This window comes from Haliotis rubra, unplaced genomic scaffold (assembly GCF_003918875.1).
Source record: "Haliotis rubra isolate DU_JTF1 unplaced genomic scaffold, ASM391887v1 Scf240, whole genome shotgun sequence".
NCBI classification, from domain to species: Eukaryota; Metazoa; Mollusca; class Gastropoda; order Lepetellida; family Haliotidae; genus Haliotis; species Haliotis rubra.
The window spans coordinates 1,298,431-1,316,888 of NW_025766448.1; the positions used below are offsets into that span (position 1 = coordinate 1,298,431).

At 42.3% G+C, this 18,458-nt stretch overlaps 1 protein-coding gene across 1 annotated transcript in view; it reads left to right on the forward strand.

Annotated features, from left to right (window-relative positions):
* LOC124278719 (potassium channel subfamily T member 2-like) overlaps positions 1-18,458 on the forward strand; it is a 266,827-nt gene that overhangs the window by 230,942 nt on the left and 17,427 nt on the right. Inside the window, exons 12-24 of the mRNA XM_046714487.1 lie at positions 1,062-1,198; positions 1,574-1,637; positions 2,262-2,370; positions 3,559-3,670; positions 4,700-4,849; positions 5,646-5,884; positions 8,680-8,929; positions 9,359-9,464; positions 11,120-11,292; positions 12,036-12,107; positions 15,938-16,072; positions 16,836-16,947; positions 17,457-17,642. Of these exons, the coding sequence (XP_046570443.1) occupies positions 1,062-1,198; positions 1,574-1,637; positions 2,262-2,370; positions 3,559-3,670; positions 4,700-4,849; positions 5,646-5,884; positions 8,680-8,929; positions 9,359-9,464; positions 11,120-11,292; positions 12,036-12,107; positions 15,938-16,072; positions 16,836-16,947; positions 17,457-17,642 (1,845 nt within the window). The remainder of the gene's footprint in view (positions 1-1,061; positions 1,199-1,573; positions 1,638-2,261; positions 2,371-3,558; positions 3,671-4,699; positions 4,850-5,645; positions 5,885-8,679; positions 8,930-9,358; positions 9,465-11,119; positions 11,293-12,035; positions 12,108-15,937; positions 16,073-16,835; positions 16,948-17,456; positions 17,643-18,458) is intronic.

Here is an 18,458-nt window from a genome sequence, read left to right on the forward strand (position 1 = left end):
TAGTTCTTACCAAGATGTGTCTCCAAGGACCTTACCAGACCCCAAAATCTTGGGTTATCACGACATAGTCTGGGCAAAATATTGGAGTTATTACCCTGGACTGTTTCTCTCTTTCTATCAATAGTAGTTATAATATATCAACTATTATTAGCTGAGCTTATGAAACAAACAGATTTCACTTGACTCAGACATCAGACTGGCGGCCCATGTCAAAGGCTGTCATTGGTAAATTGAAGGGATAGGGATTCAACTTTCACAAGGAGTAAATGATGTCTTGCATATAAACAGAATTACTGTGCACTGCTGATGGCAATGAATTATTTATGTTAGACCTACACTGCTTATTTCTAAAATGATATTTGCATTATCATCAGTTTGATGGATATATTTCTTATTTCCAATATAAACTGTGAATACTTCAGATACATGTGTGCTGCATCAGAGCAAACAATGATCCATCATGAACACACGATACTTGACATTTCTGGATGTGTCATCTTGCAACAATAATGTATAATGGAGGAGGGCACCTGCTCCCAACACTAGTACAGTCTTTAAATTTGTCCAGCTGAAATGTCAGGAACCGCGAGTGACTGAGCATAGGTTTACACACCATTTAGCATCATTCCATATAGCTGCAGGTACACCAGAAATTGGCATCGCAGTCTACCCACGTGGGGAATCTAAGCCCAGGGTTTAGGTGTTCTGAGCAAATGTTGAACCCACAAGGCTACCTCAGAGCATGCATCAAGGCAGCTGTGATATTACAGACTGTAGTACCCTCGAAGATCCGGGTTAGAAATGGTCATCAGTAGCCAATGCTTGTCGTGAGAGGCCACTAACACGATCGGGTGGTCAGGCTCGCTGATTTGGTTTACACATGCCATCGTATCCCAATTGTGTAGATCGATGCTCATGCTGTTGATCACTGAATTGTTTGGTCCAGACTCGATTGTTTACAGACTACCGCCGTATAGCTGAAATATTGCTGAGCACTGCGTAAAACTAAACTCACTCACTCATAGACTGAAGTCTACATCTACACTCTCCTCTTGTTACAGGACTACTTCGTGGTGCTGCTGTCGCCGTGTGAGCTGGACTCGACCATGAAGATGCTGCTGCAGGTGCCCATCTGGGCACAGCGGGTCATCTATGTCCAGGGTTCAGCTCTCAAATACACCGACCTAGCCCGGTGCAGGTAAACCAATACTTCAGATTTTTTAATGCCAGAACAGATAACGTCGCATAAACAAACCTCTATTTTTTCAAAGTCTGAAATATTTTTGCTGAAAACTGATTTCTAGAAAATTTGGTGTGGTTTTTTTCAAAGTGTGGAGCCCTGATAGGCCTAACATCATTGGTAAATGGCTTGGCAGTGATCAAAAAGACTGTAAATATAGGATTTGGTACAAATTACTAACTGGGCTCTAAAACCCATTAATACAAAATGTGTGACATTTTTCACCCACAAAAATTATCCTTAAATTTGTCTTATCTCCTTCTTCTAACAACTTTTGAATGTCAATGAAGAACTTCACAAGTCTTTGAAGTAAAGTCTGTATTTACCTTCCAGGATGCAGGAAGCTGAGGCATGTTTTGTTTTAGCAGGTCGAAACCATAGCAACAAGATGACTTCCGTAAGTGTGTCCCATTCTGCAGACTTCTGTTATAAATAATGGCCATTTCTAATGAGCCTATTCCAAGCTAACACATTATTACCCTGTGAGGCGCTAGAAGGTTATTAGTCACATGACTTGTCCCACCAGGTACCCATTTACTACTGGGTGAACAGAGGCAATTTTGAACAAACTCACTTGCCTAAGGTGAGACCATATGAGTCACATGTGTTTCGTTGTGGGGCAGGACCCAAGTCCTAGAAACTCTCAGGAGTCAAGCTGCCAAACACGGTCACCCATCCAAGGACTGTCCGAGCTCAACGTTGCTTAACTGCAACTGATTTGTGACCTGAGCTCTATGCACAGGACCACACACCACCACGTGTTACATATGTATGGATCTCAGTAACCAAATTCAAGGCTATATCAATGCATCCATTCGTAAGCATATAATTATTTACTAAAATGTGTTTTTTCTGTACTAGCTGTCTACCACAAAATCCGTTCAGCTGAAGGCAGTTATATATTCAAGATGAAGCATGAATTTTGAAAACTGCTAGATTTCTTTAAACAGGTCCAGAGATAACGTGTAACTACTACTGACTCAGATTCACACAATCACTTCCTCTCTGCTGATTCTTACAGGATCAGCACACGATACTGAGGTCATGGGCTGTGAAGGATTTTGCCCCCACATGCCCTCTCTATGTCCAGATATTTCGTCCAGAGAACAAGTTCCATGTCAAATTTGCTGGTGAGTCTTTCCTTGCAGCAAACATTCCGTGCACTGGTGGACCTAGACATGGATGCGGACAAATACTCCTTCCTTCATGATTTGTATGTAGGATGCACCCATCCTGCCCAACACTGCTTCTGAAAACAACAGAAAATAAGTATATGTGTGAGTGAGTTTAGTTTTAAGCCGCTTTTAGCAATATTCCAGCAATATCACGTTGGGGGACACCACAAATGGGCTTCAAACATTGTACCCATGTGGGGAATTGAACCCGAGTCTTCAGTGGATACAATGCCCCACATGGGTACGCTTTAACCAGTAGGCCACCCCACCGCCCCATATAAGTATATAATGACCTGGGTGTGTCAGTTTTACTTGTTAGTTTTCATGTTCAGAATGACCAATGAATTCCCGTCTCATAGTCAACTGCAGCAACAAGGGTGGTGGTGTAGCCTAGTGGTTAAAGCATTCGCTTGTCTCACTGAAGACCGGGTTTGATTTTCTACATGGGTACAATGTGTGGAGCCCATTTCTGGTGTCCCCCGCTGTGATATTGCTAGAATATTGCTAAAAGCGGTGTAAAACTAATATCACTCACTCCCTGTAAATATTTCCAGTTTGGAAAAATATATACTGTACGATTCCCATGCCAGGTGTGGATGCAGATCATCTAGATTACATTTTCCTGAAAGTAACAATAACGAAGGTTTATAAGTGGCGTAAAACTAAACTCGCTCGCTCACTCACTCACTCACTCACTCACTCACTCACTCACTCACTCACTCACTCACTCACTCACTCACTCACTCACTCACTGCAGCAACAATAGCATGACATCATCATAATAGTTTACAATTTGAAAGTCTTCACTTGATAAAAATATTACATGCAAAATGTTTTCAGTATATCATTTTATGCAGGTAAGCTACAGCATTGTTGTGGGCTCACTTCCTGTTTACATTTTGTTCTTGAACTGATAAAAACACTGCAGGTTACAGATTCTACACTTGATAACTCAAACAACCTTGTGTACAAATGCTTGAAACAATTCAAATCTGGACTTGGGTGCTGTTGATGTGTTCAGACCATGCAGTGAAGGTTACAATAAGGAAATGTTTTCCAGGTTTATTGCTGTGAACATATATGTGTGTAATGTGTGTTGATGTGAACATGTATGTGTGTTTAATGTGTGTTGATGTGTTTCAGACCATGTCGTGTGTGAGGATGAGTTCAAGTATGCCCTGCTTGCCAACAACTGTCTGTGTCCGGGAATTTCTACCTTTCTACATCTCGGGACAGTGAGTACATATACCCTTCAGTGAGTGAGTGAGTGAGTTCAGTTTACCGACACTGCTGCTACATGACATCAACCAAGGGCGACAGTGAGTACATATACCCTTCAATAAGACCTTGCAGTCACTGGATCAGTTTGTCAACAACAAGGCTTTATGCTTTGTGTGTTTTGTGTAGGAAGGAGGGGTGGGGTTTGATGGTGGGTGGTGGGTTAGTGGGGGTTGTGTACAGATCTTTAAACCTTTCAATTCAGACATGCTAAGATATATGAAATTTAAGCTTTTAATAACCACGAAGCCTGATAATTGCATATATGAAATACCATCACCAACTGTTACACTATCCAAACCAGAAAATGGAGCAGACAAGACAAGAATTTTATTGTACTGCTGCAGATGTTCCATCAGAGCTTAAAAGTTGTAACCCAACATGGGCCTTCAGAGGTGCTACAAGCAGTGTCCCTCCCACCATACTGTCTTCATATAACATTTATTGTATATTTCTGACTAACTGATTGCAGAGATGAAATCTGTAAATAAGTTCATGAGAAAAAAACACAGTGAGTAATTAAACTCAAATTGTTGAGAAGATGTTTTGTGGCTCATAGTTTTTACTCAAAGTACTGAGAGTTACCCCCCTTGGAAGAACGCTACCAAAGACCAGTACTTGTGTACTGAGTGTGATTTGATGTCCAAAGTAATGAAACCTTCCAGAAACCAAGTTGTAACTTCCTTATTTTAACAAGTACTCCCAGCAAGTTCTGTTCTGATTACATCAACCCAACTTTGTAGGTTTGAATCTATATTTGGGATGTTTAATTCAAGCAGTTGATGATTAACAAGTCAACAGAGACAATGTGTCACACTGCAAATAGGTAACAACTTCTAGAGCTGGGCAGGAACACCTGCCAGATCATGGACTGTTTGCGTATGTGTGATAATGAAACACTTGATGTCAGTAGACAGCAGAGACCTGCTCCGCCTGGAAGTCTGATTCATGATGATGTGATTACAAATATTTGCACATGTAGTCATATGTTTTCATATTTCTCCAGAGAAGGCCAGACATCCTCAGAGGAGTGGCAGCAACTGTATGGTCGGTGTTCTGGAAACGAGATCTACCACATACAGCTGGGAGACAGCAAGTTCTTCGGGGAATACTGTGGGAAGAGCTTCACATATGCCTCTTTCCATGCCCACAGGAAGTAAGTCAGCTGATCTTTTATATTTCGTTCTTTACTCACGGGAAGTAAGTCAGCTGATCTTTTATATTTCGTTCTTTACTCACGGGAAGTAAGTCAGCTGATCTTTTATTTTTCGTTCTTTACTCACAGGAAGTAAGTCAACTGATCTTTTATATTTCTTTCTTTACTCACGGGAAGTAAGTCAGCTGATCTTTTATATTTCTTTCTTTACTCACGGGAAGTAAGTCAGCTGATCTTTTATATTTCTTTCTTTACTCACGGGAAGTAAGTCAGTTGATCCTATATATGTCTTTCCTTCACCATAGGATATACGTGATCTTATAGATACAATGTCCTCATGATATATGCTTTATTCCATGCCCATAGGAAGTAAGTCTTCTGATGATATATGCTTTATTCCATGCCCATAGGAAGTAAGTCTTCTGATGATATATGCTTTATTCCATGCCCATAGGAAGTAAGTCTTCTGATGATATATGCTTTATTCCATGCCCATAGGAAGTAAGTCTTCTGATGATATATGCTTTATTCCATGCCCATAGGAAGTAAGTCTTCTGATGATATATGCTTTATTCCATGACCTCGGAAAGTGAATCTCCGAGTTTGTTCTTTGACCATCAGAAGAAAATCTCAACATGGTACACATATTATTCCCTACCCATAGGAAGTGAATCTCCAGATAATATGCATTTAATTCATTGCAATAATCCTTCTCTGCTTGAAATGTGAACATACACATAATTTCGTGAAAATACAGAAACAAGGATGCCAATGAGCAGCTATGAGTGTATTACAGGTATGGTGTGAGTCTGGTGGGGATGCAGAAGGATGTGCCAGGATCCACCATCCAGCTGAACCCCGGCCCACGCCACATCATGAGACAGTCCGACATCTGCTTCTACATGAACATCACCAAGGAGGAGAACTCCAACTTCATCCTGGCCCACCCCAACCAGGAGGACAAGACGGAGAAGAACAGGCTGCCCCTGGGGGCAGAGCAGGCTTCCAGGGTGGCCAGTATGATTGCCAGTGTGGGTGAGTGGCCAGTATGATTGCCAGTGTGGGTGAGTGGCCAGTATGATTGCCAGTGTGGGTGAGTGGCCAGTATGATTGCCAGTGTGGGTGAGTGGCCAGTATGATTGCCAGTGTGGGTGAGTGGCCAGTATGATTGCCAGTGTGGGTGAGTGGCCAGTATGATTGCCAGTGTGGGTGAGTGGCCAGTATGATTGCCAGTGTGGGTGAGTGGCCAGTATGATTGCCAGTGTGGGTGAGTGGCCAGTATGATTGCCAGTGTGGGTGAGTGGCCAGTATGATTGCCAGTGTGGGTGAGTGGCCTGTATGATTGCCAGTGTGGGTGGAGTGGCCTGCATGATTGCCAGTGTGGGTGAATGGCCTGTATGATTGCCAGTGTGGGTGGAGTGGCCAGCATGATTGCCAGTGTGGGTGAGTGGCCAGTATGATTGCCAGTGTGGGTGGAGTGGCCAGTATGATTGCCAGTGTGGGTGAGTGGCCAGTATGATTGCCAGTGTGGGTGAGCGGCCAGTATGATTGCCAGTGTGGGTGAGTGGCCAGTATGATTGCCAGTGTGGGTGAGTGGCCTGTATGATTGCCAGTGTGGGTGAGTGGCCTGTATTTGCCAGTGTGGGTGAGTGGCCTGTATGATTGCCAGTGTGGGTGAGTGGCCAGTATGATTGCCAGTGTGGGTGAGTGGCCTGGGTTGCCAGTGGCCATGTATGATTGATTGCCAGTGTGGGTGAGTGGCCAGTATGATTGCCAGTGTGGGTGAGTGGCCAGTATGATTGCCAGTGTGGGTGAGTGGCCAGTATGATTGCCAGTGTGGGTGAGTGGCCAGTATGATTGCCAGTGTGGGTGAGTGGCCAGTATGATTGCCAGTGTGGGTGAGTGGCCAGCATGATTGCAAGTGTGGGTGAGTGGCCAGTATGATTGCCAGTGTGGGTGAGTGGCCTGCATGATTGCCAGTGTGGGTGAGTGGCCAGTTGATTGCCAGTGTGGGTGAGTGGCCTGTATGATTGCCAGTGTGTGAGTGGCCTGCATGGCCTGTATTGCCAGTGTGGGTGAGTGGCCAGTATGATTGCCAGTGTGGGTGAGTGGCCAGTATGATTGCCAGTGTGGGTGAGTGGCCAGTATGATTGCCAGTGTGGGTGAGTGGCCAGTATGATTGCCAGTGTGGGTGAGTGGCCAGTATGATTGCCAGTGTGGGTGAGTGGCCAGTATGATTGCCAGTGTGGGTGAGTGGGCCAGTATGATTGCCAGTGTGGGTGAGTGGCCTGTATGATTGCCAGTGTGGGTGAGTGGCCAGTATGATTGCCAGTGTGGGTGAGTGGCCTGTATGATTGCCAGTGTGGGTGAGTGGCCTGTATGATTGCCAGTGTGGGTGAGTGGCCTGTATGATTGCCAGTGTGGGTGAGTGGCCAGTATGATTGCCAGTGTGGGTGAGTGGCCAGTATGATTGCCAGTGTGGGTGAGTGGCCTGTATGATTGCCAGTGTGGGTGAGTGGCCAGTATGATTGCCAGTGTGGGTGAGTGGCCAGTATGATTGCCAGTGTGGGTGAGTGGCCAGTATGATTGCCAGTGTGGGTGAGTGGCCAGTATGATTGCCAGTGTGGGTGAGTGGCCAGTATGATTGCCAGTGTGGGTGAGTGGCCAGTATGATTGCCAGTGTGGGTGAGTGGCCAGTATGATTGCCAGTGTGGGTGAGTGGCCAGTATGATTGCCAGTGTGGGTGAGTGGCCAGTATGATTGCCAGTGTGGGTGAGTGGCCTGTATGATTGCCAGTGTGGGTGAGTGGCCAGTATGATTGCCAGTGTGGGTGAGTGGCCAGTATGATTGCCAGTGTGGGTGGAGTGGCCAGTATGATAGCCAGTGTGGGTGAGTGGCCAGTATGATTGCCAGTGGCCTGTATGATTGCCAGTGTGGGTGAGTGGCCAGTATGATTGCCAGTGTGGGTGAGTGGCCAGTATGATTGCCAGTGTGGGTGAGTGGCCAGTATGATTGCCAGTGTGAGGGTGCCAGTATGATCGCCAGTGTTTGAGCAGGCCTTTATGATCACCAGTGTTTGAGTGTGCCAGTATGATCACCAGTGTTTGAGGGTGCCTGTATGATCACCAGTGTGTGAGGGTGCCAGTATGATCACCAGTGTTTGAGCGGGCCAGTATGATCACAAGTGTTTGAGCAGGCCAGTATGATCACCAGTGTGTGAGGGTGCCAGTATGATCGCAAGTGTTTGAGCAGGCCTTTATGATCACCAGTGTTTGAGTGGGCCAGTATGATCACCAGTGTTTGAGGGTGCCAGTATGATCACCAGTGTGTGAGGGTGCCAGTATGATCACCAGCATTTGAGCTGGCCTTTATGATCACCAGTGTTTGAGCCCTTTATGATCACCAGTTTGTGAGCAGGCCTTTATAATCACCAGTGTTTGAGGGTGCCAGCATGATCACCAGTGTGTGAGGGTGCCAGTATGATCACCAGCATTTGAGCAGACCTTTATGATCACCAGTGTTTGAGCAGGCCTTTATGATCACCAGTGTGTGAGCAGGCCTTTATGATCACCAGTGTGTGAGGATGCCAGTATGATCACCATTGTTTGAGCGGGCCAGTATGATCACCAGCATTTGAGCGGGCCAGTATGATCACCAGTGTTTGAGCGGGCCAGTATGATCACCAGTGTTTGAGGGTGCCAGTATGATCACCAGAGTTTGAGAATGCCAAGATTGCCAGTGTTTAAAGTGAATTGCCTTTGATGATCACAAAAGAAATAGCTTCATTCATTTGCTGTTTTCTTACTACCAACCAATTCAATCAATTTCAGGAACTGTTGCTCTGGAACTTCAACACACTCGTATTGACAGTGAAGCTGAGAACATGACCCGGCAAGGTAGTAAGCGGACTCGCCTGAGTCTGCCAAAAGGTCTGAACATCCAGAGTCTCCAGAAGAGGCCCAGCATAGCACCCGTCCCAGCATTCCTTGATTCCAGCAACATTCAGATCAACCTGTCAGGGTCCGACTCCGAGTCTGATGATGACACAGCTCATGTAGAGGAGTATGATGAATACCCAGAGTGAGTGAGGGATAATTACAGTTTGTTCTGAATATGAAAAACTATAAAAAACCTCTCGCATTAAAGACAAACTTTGTAAATATGACATTATATATGACCAAAAGAATTATTTTTCCATATTTCGTGAAGAAACCAACCATACCTTTTTTAATAGTTCACATCTGTTATTGATTACATTCTTTCAATTTTGCAGTGTCTGTGAAATAATTTCTTTAGTAAGTAATCTGAGATCAACTCTTTACAAAATATTTTGTCTCTTGATGCAAGCATATTGACCCAAAAATATCTAAATATTAGTTGGGTCTTGCATAAAGGAATGTGTGTGTAATATTATTTTCACCATACAGTTAATATCAACTATTTCAACATCAATATTTAGGATTTATTCATTGTCAACAATCATTCTCAGTTCAAAGATTATGTTTTCAGATATGTCCGAGGATTCCCACCAGTAACGCCCTACGTGGGCACTAGTCCCACCTTGTGTCACCTGATGAGAGAGAAGCGCCCTCTATGTTGTCTGCAACTCATGCAGGTACAACCTACGTATCATGCAGTTCAGTACAATTTTGACTCATATTGGTGGATACATGTTGTTATCGTAATGGTGAAGTCGATGTCCGTCCGTCGCTCTCTGCTTTCTCTTCTGCACTGTGGAAGTCAGCTTCTTTCTTGCACCAGCAGGGATTTCCCACAGCGGGGATTTCTCACAGCGGGTTTTTCCCACAGCAGGGATTTCCCACAGCGGGATTTTGCCACAGCGGGGATTTCCCACATTTGGGCTTGCAACAGCAGGGATTTTGCAACAGCATTTACTGAAATTATCTTGCCAGAAGTGGTTAGCAAACACACCTTGTTGAAAATGCAGGAAAACAGAGTATTGCAGGAGAAAATAGGATTTGTTATGGAGCTTTCTGGATAGTACAGTTGATGTTAAATGAGGGATTTGTTGTACAGATGATTTTATTAAATCTGACTTGCTGTACAGATGATGTTGTAATAGGGGACATTTTGTGTGGTTGATGTTTTAAGACAGGACTTATGGGAAAGCTGATGTTATAATATAAGACTTCTGGTATTAATATGAACATTGACTGAAATAATATGCTATGATGTGAGAGGGAGAAAAGTATTGGTCACGTGACATTCAAGGGTCACGATGACCTCAATGTTTGTAGGGTTCATAGGGCCCTCTACCAGAGATAAATGTTTCTAAGAACTCTCTTGCTCATCTGTAGTTCTATCAATCTCCACTAGATTCTGGTGTGACTGTAGTGACGTAGATGTTCCTTGTTATACATAGTGGCACATCTCAAGTAGAATTTAGCTACACAAAAGACACTCTGAGTCTCATGTCAGCCTGTATCTGTACTCTTTTGTGCCTCTGTTCAGTTGTTGAAGCAGGTGCTTTTTGTCTGTTGCATATTGTACTACTGTGGTAACAGTGAAGGCAATGGTAATATTGTGATGTCAGTTTCTGTACCATGTTATTACATGTTTCAAACCAGTTCATTGAAGGATCAGTGTTCAAATGTCTATAATACTTAGTGGTAATGAAAGTAGTATTGACTGCCTTTGTCATCAAACTTTAGGGTTACAGGTAAGTGAACACAAAGAAACAGCAGGTAATGTGTTCATAAAAATATGCAAAAATAATTATTTCTATATTATCTTATTAATGTATATAATTTTGTTTAAATCACTAACGCTGAATCTGCAGATGGTTTTAAGAAATGTTTTCAGGAGTATTGAAAGTTTTTAGAGTTTGCTAATGTTTTGTCAGAACCATGCCAAAGATTATCATCTGATTGTCACCGTAATATGCACCCTTGGGGCTTAGAATTTTCACAGAACATCATTAAATCTGTTTTCAGACATCAAACATTAATGAAGAAACTTTGTAGAAATGTCAATGTAATTAGAGATGTTGAAAGAGCAGTTACTGCGCCCCAATATAACCCTGCTGTCTTTTTCTGTCTGTAATGTGCACAAATAGTTTTTAGGTTTGTAGTCATGGCATTTAAAAAGATTTCTAACAAACAGGTCCAAAAATTGTTGAGGGGCGCTTTTTATTGCAGGATTTTATACATGGAATATGTTGTCGGTAATAGCGCCTTTCAATAAGGTATTAACACTTATCCCTGTTTTCAATAATGATTAGTATATAATCCAATATGGGTGCCACTTCAGGCCTGCGATCACTGTGACGCTAAAAGCTGCAAGGAGTACAACTGGCCCAACCCTGCAGTGATTGTAGCAGCGGACTATGCCAGTAATGGCCTCTATAATTTCATTGTGCCTCTACGATCTCATGCCCGCCCCAAGAAGTCACTCAGTCCAATCGTCCTGCTTCTTGAAACCGAGTGAGTATTATACACTATGTCACAGATAACTTTGATGGTATGCTTCTTGTGAGTCTGTCAGTCTGGTCAGTGCCAGTATCGGGTACTCAAGACAATCTCAGTTGCACCCAACTGTCGTGACTCTTTGTACATGAACAGGGATGAGAATTTTCCGCGGATCCGCGGAATTCCGGGAATTTCATAAGGCCAAGGGTAATTTTTGTGAATTGTCTAAATCCGTTCACAATTGTATGAATGTGCTTCAGCAGATTTAAAGTTTTTAATGGTTGCTGTGTTCATGATATTGTCATTTCTGAGCCAGTTTTAAAGGTCTAATATGCATAAATATCAGGAGATTTGGCTAGTTTTCAGAGTTTTTCTCCAAACTTCATTCTCATCCCTGCATGTAGGTGTAGTAGTCAGTGGGCTTACCATTGATTTGGGAACAGGACACAGATTTTATCAAGGCCAGTGTTTTGTTGAACAAACCGATGTTAGTGCTAATTCATCCTGAGAGGATTTTAGTTTTTCCCAGTTTTGCAAATTTCAGTGCAGGCCTATCTGTAATATATGTGGCTGCCGTAACACAGCATTGGTTATGTTATAGGAAATGAGTGAATAACCCTGGCCTTTCCATGACCCTAGCCGTGACATTGATCCTGTGACCTTTATGTATGTTAAATATTATGTACTTTACTTGGCTAGGAAGTAGGACTTCCTTCTATGTTGCATGACCCTGTTTTATATACTGTTTTCACTTTTAGACCGGAGCCATCATTCCTTGAGACCATCTGCTACTTTCCTCTGGTGTATTGGATGAAAGGATCTCTGGACAGGTAACTAGTCAAACATGTCTATTGCAAGTCAAGTAATGAATTGAGCCCAGTATATCTCATCTAAGTAGCCCAACTGAGTGCATGAATGGTGTGCAGACTTGACCCTTGTTAGATGTTGAAGCAGTCTTAGAGAAGATGACTTCAAGACTGTGGCACATGGAACTCTTGGTAATCTGAGCTGTCATTGGGCAAAGCAGTTGCTGTTTTCCCTCCTGCAGGAACAAACCAGTGGCTTGATCTGTTGGTTCAAAATAGTGTCTACAAGCAAAATGTGTTCATAGCAATGGAGAAACATTTTGTTGACTAGACTCTGAAGTGTTCATAATGCAACAACGTCATCCAGTCGTTGTCTGAAACACAGTTGTCTGTGCTTACTGCTATAATAATAATAATGTGTCCATTTATATAACGCCAAACTTCACACTAGGTGTGCTCATATCATAGCACTAACAATAGCACCACAAGTTATTACCCCGGATAACCCAAGCTGCCTGTTGTGCTTCATTGTGGGGCAGGACTGAAGTCCTAGAACTCTAAGGAGTCAAGCTGCCAAACACGGTCACCCTACCAAGAACTCTCCGAGGTTGACGTTACTTAACTTCACATTGTGACCTGAGCTCTGTGCACAGGACCATAGCCCTAGATCAGGACCTATTGAGAATATCCACAACAGTTAAGATGATTTGATGTATCATCATGTCATGCCATCTGTATGTCATTTATATTACTATTGATATATTACACAATAGTAGGTTTGCTTCACACCACTTCTCTGGCGTAGAGGTAAGGGAAAGGTGGATGGTTGAATACCCAGGCTGTGACATACCATGGTACTTCTTGTCACCATTCCTGGTGCTAGATGGGATACAACAAGGACTGGTGGGCTTGGAGGCCCTGATTGATGTATCCATGATGCTGTAGCATGGTATCTCAGTGTGCTAGCACTATAAAACTAAGTCACAGACAACAACAAACAACCACATGCATGTGCTTGCACGTCACTATGCAAGTGTGAAAATCGTGAACCAATGTTTAACCACATCACACATCACCTATTGTTTACACCCTTGTATTCCAATGGTGATGCATCGTTATCATAGTGTCAAGTCTTTGATGATACAGTCCTTGTATATGATGTATATGTTTACAGCCTGGATGACTCAATCCTTGTACTGTTATTGTTCCTATGTTTACAGCCTGGATGACTCAATCCTTGTACTGTTATTGTTGCTATGTTTACGGCCTAGATGACTCAACCCTTGTACTGTTATTGTTGCTATGTTTACAGCTTGGATGACTCAATCCTTGTACTGTTATTGTTCCTATGTTTACAGCCTAGATGACTCAATCCTTGTACTGTTATTGTTCCTATGTTTACAGCCTGGATGACTCAACCCTTGTACTGTTAGTGTTCCTATGTTTACAGCCTGGATAACTCAATCCATGTACTGTTATTGTTCCTATGTTTACAGCCTGGATGACTCAATCCTTGTACTGTTATTGTCCCTATGTTTACAGCCTGGATGACTCAACCCTTGTACTGTTATTGTTCCTATGTTTACAGCCTGGATGACTCAACCCTTGTACTGTTATTGTTCCTATGTTTACAGCCTGGATGACTCAATCCTTGTACTGTTATTGTTCCTATGTTTACAGCCTGGATGACTCAATCCTTCTACTGTTATTGTTCCCATGTTTACAGCCTGGATGACTCAATCCTTGTACTGTTATTGTTCCTATGTTTACAGCCTGGATGACTCAATCCTTGTACTGTTATTGTTCCTATGTTTACAGCCTGGATGACTCAATCCTTGTACTGTTATTGTTCCTATGTTTACAGCCTGGATGACTCAATCCTTGTACTGTTATTGTTCCTATGTTTACAGCCTGGATAACTCAATCCATGTACTGTTATTGTTCCTATGTTTACAGCCTGGATGACTCAATCCTTGTACTGTTATTGTTCCTATGTTTACAGCCTGGATGACTCAATCCTTGTACTGTTATTGTTGCTATGTTTACGGCCTGGATGACTCAATCCTTGTACTGTTATTGTTGCTATGTTTACAGCCTGGATGACTCAATCCTTGTACTGTTATTGTTCCTATGTTTACAGCCTGGATGACTCAATCCTTGTACTGTTATTGTTCCTATGTTTACAGCCTGGATGACTCAATCCTTGTACTGTTATTGTTCCTATGTTTACAGCCTGGATGACTCAATCCTTGTACTGTTATTGTTCCTATGTTTACAGCCTGGATGACTCAACTCTTGTACTGTTATTGTTCCTATGTTTACAGCCTGGATGACTCAATCCTTGTACTGTTATTGTTCTATGTTTACAGCCTGGATGACTCAATCCTTGTACTGTTATTGTTCCTATGTTTACAGCCTGGATGACTCAATCCTTGTACTGTTATTGTTCCTATGTTTTACAGCCTGGATGACTCAATCCTGATGACTCAACTCTGTTATTGTTCCTATGTTTACAGCCTGGATGACTCAATCCTTGTACTGTTATTGTTCCTATGTTTACAGCCTGGATGACTCAATCCTTGTACTGTTATTGTTCCTATGTTTACAGCCTGGATGACTCAATCCTTGTACTGTTATTGTTCCTATGTTTACAGCCTGGATGACTCAATCCTTGTACTGTTATTGTTCCTATGTTTACAGCCTGGATAACTCAATCCATGTACTGTTATTGTTCCTATGTTTACAGCCTGGATGACTCAACCCTTGTACTGTTATTGTTCCTATGTTTACAGCCTGGATGACTCAATCCTTGTACTTTTACTGTTCCTATGTTTACGGCCTAGATGACTCAACCCTTGTACTGTTATTGTTCCTATGTTTACAGCCTAGATGACTCAACCCTTGTACTGTTATTGTTGCTATGTTCACAGCCTGGATGACTCATCCTTGTACTGTTATTGTTCCTATGTTTACAGCCTGGATGACTCAATCCTTGTACTGTTATTGTTCCTATGTTTACAGCCTGGATGACTCAACCCTTGTACTGTTAGTGTTCCTATGTTTACAGCCTAGATGACTCAATCCTTGTACTGTTATTGTTGCTATGTTTACAGCCTGGATGACTCAACCCTTGTACTGTTATTGTTGCTATGTTTACAGCCTGGATGACTCAATCCTTGTACTGTTATTGTTCCTATGTTTACAGCCTGGATGACTCAATCCTTGTACTGTTATTGTTCCTATGTTTACAGCCTGGATGACTCAACCCTTGTACTGTTATTGTTCCTATGTTTACAGCCTGGATGACTCAATCCTTGTACTGTTATTGTTCCTATGTTTACAGCCTGGATGACTCAATCCTTGTACTGTTATTGTTCCTATGTTTACAGCCTGGATGACTCAATCCTTGTACTATTATTGTTCCTATTTTTACGGCCTGGATGACTCAATCCTTGTACTGTTATTGTCCCTATGTTTACAGCCTGGATGACTCAATCCTTGTACTGTTATTGTCCCTATGTTTACAGCCTGGATGACTCAATCCTAAGATTGTACTGTTATTGTTCCTATGTTTACAGCCTGGATGACTCAATCCTTGTACTGTTATTGTTGCTATGTTTACAGCCTGGATGACTCAACCCTTGTACTGTTATTGTTCCTATGTTTACAGCCTGGATAAATCAATCCATGTACTGTTATTGTTCCTATGTTTACAGCCTAGATGACTCAATCCTTGTACTGTTATTGTCCCTATGTTTACAGCCTGGATGACTCAATCCTTGTACTGTTATTGTCCCTATGTTTACAGCCTGGATGACTCAATCCTTGTACTGTTATTGTTCCTATGTTTACAGCCTAGATGACCTGTTACGGGCAGGAATCAACCACGCAGGGAACGTTGTGATTGTCAACAAGGAGAGCTCCACGTCCAGAGAGGAGGAGACGCTGGCTGACAGTAACACAATTGTCTCTGTACAGACTATATTCAGGTAGATACCTTGCACAGCTCCTATGTTAAGAACACATAACAAGACTCAGGTGTGGTATCTTCCAGCAAAGACTCATGAAAGGTGGGCTCACTAAAATGGTAAACAGCAACAGTTGATGTCATGTTTAGTGTTATGACCAATGGAGATTTTGTGTCCCCAACGTCCCTTGCATGTCTGAAGACGCGACTGAATGGATCAGGTGGTCAGGCTCACTTACTGGATGATTTAATTTCATCTTATCCAAAATGCTTGCATTGGAGCTTCTAACACCATGTACCAATAAGCTGTCACACTCTAAGTAAAAATAACCATATATGGATCTGACTTTAGAATTGGTTCACTGGCACCAATGCTTGTCATAACACAACTCAGTACCTCGAGAGGTCAGACAAAGTACCTGGGTGGATGGCCTGTCATCACACCCTGAGGGCGTGGATCAGTGGTTATAATATCAATCACTGGATTGTCTGGTTCAGACGTGATTATTTGCAGACTGATGTCATATTTCTGAAATATGCCGAGTGCAGCATTAAACTACATTATATTGATGTGATATTATATAACCGAATCACTGTTCCTCAAGACTATGTTACCAAAGCTGCACCAGGTCATTCATTCATTTATTTCCAATGAATATATGGATCAACATTCCTGTAATGCAGAGAGAGTATGCCTTTTCCTCTGATGTCATTGGTTATGCTTTATATAACAGTTAAGTTGGTAGGAAATACTTATCATATGTTATGTTTATGTTATATTCCAGGTTATTCCCAACCGCCAACATTATCACAGAGTTGTCACAAGCTTCAAATATGAGGTTCATGCAGTTCCGGGCCAAGGACAGATATGCCCTCACCATTTCCAAGTTGGAAAAAGTAACTAGTATAACTAAAACAGCAATCATTATAAGCCTAGATCATAAGCAAAGCATACTACACTGATGTCATACTACACTGTCATTCTGAACAGCTTGAAGCTGTTGATTAAAACTTGCATGCCTGTGGTCTCTATATGTTTTTTTGTACTGGGTAAATACGTACCATAACAAACTGTTATGAAATACACGTGTTATGACATAATGCAATTTGACCGGTTGATCTGTGAACCTTTATAGTACTACTTTTGATTGATTGATTGATTGATTGATTGATTGATTACAAACATGTTCCTTATGAAACAATTGTCTTGTAAAAATTATTTGACATAGGATATAAATTTGATATGAAATGGGAAGCCTCTTTTATATCCTATAAAATACACAGTCATGATTTAATTTATATTTATGTTTTATGTGGCTTGAGGGTTTCCTTGAAGTTTTCTTTCAATGCTGCCAAATTGTGGACAAGTTCCAGGTTCACTGAGAGCACTCTGTGTTTGTTTTCAGAAAGAGCGTGAGAGAGGATCCCACATATACTACATGTTCCGACTGCCATTTGCAGCAGGTAATGTGTTCAGTGCCAGTATGCTGGACACGCTGTTGTACCAGGCGTTCGTCAAGGACTATCTCATCACCTTTGTCCGCCTCCTACTCGGCATCGACCAGGCAGTGGGGTCCGGTCATCTTGCCTGTGTAAGTTCAAATGCATGACATTGATTATAATCAACTTCAAGTGGCAAGTACTTGCTCCAGCCTCTGGGAACCCGTGAAGGTCCGGGTTAAAATATTGATCTTCAGTAACCCATGCGTGTCGTAAGAGCCGACTAACGGGATCGGGTAGTCAGGCTCGCTGACTTGGTTGATACATGTCATCGGTTCCTAATTGCGCAGATCGATGCTCATGCTGTTGATCACTGGATTGACTGGTTCAGACTCGATTATTTACAGACCGCCGCCATATTGCTGGAATATTGCTGAGTGTGGCGTAAAACTAAACTCACTCACTCACTCCAGCCTCTGGGGATTCTGGGTTTGAATTGGTACATAGAAACCTATATTGGTGAAAAGAGGTGGCTCAACAGATCAGACTTGGAGTCATTGTGTGCCATTGAATTATGAGTTAATGAAACAAACATGAATTCACACCATTGTTTGATTGTTTACAATGAAATGTACATGAATTCACTCAGTTTTTTTGATGGTTTAGAATGAAATATGCATGAATTTCTTCCTTCATTGTTCGATGGTTTAGAATGAAAGTGACATGAGCCCAATCCCTTTTGGATGCTTCAGTCCGAATTTTGATTTGCCATTCAAAAAGTATAATAACCCGTGAAGATCCAGGTTAGAATTGGTCATCAGCAACCCATGCCGTCATAAGAGGCAACTAACGGGATGACTTGGTTGAGACAAATGTCATCATATCCAGATTGTGATCCATGCTGATGATGTTGATCACTAGATTATCTGGTCCAAACTCTATTATTTACATACAGCCCCCATATGGCT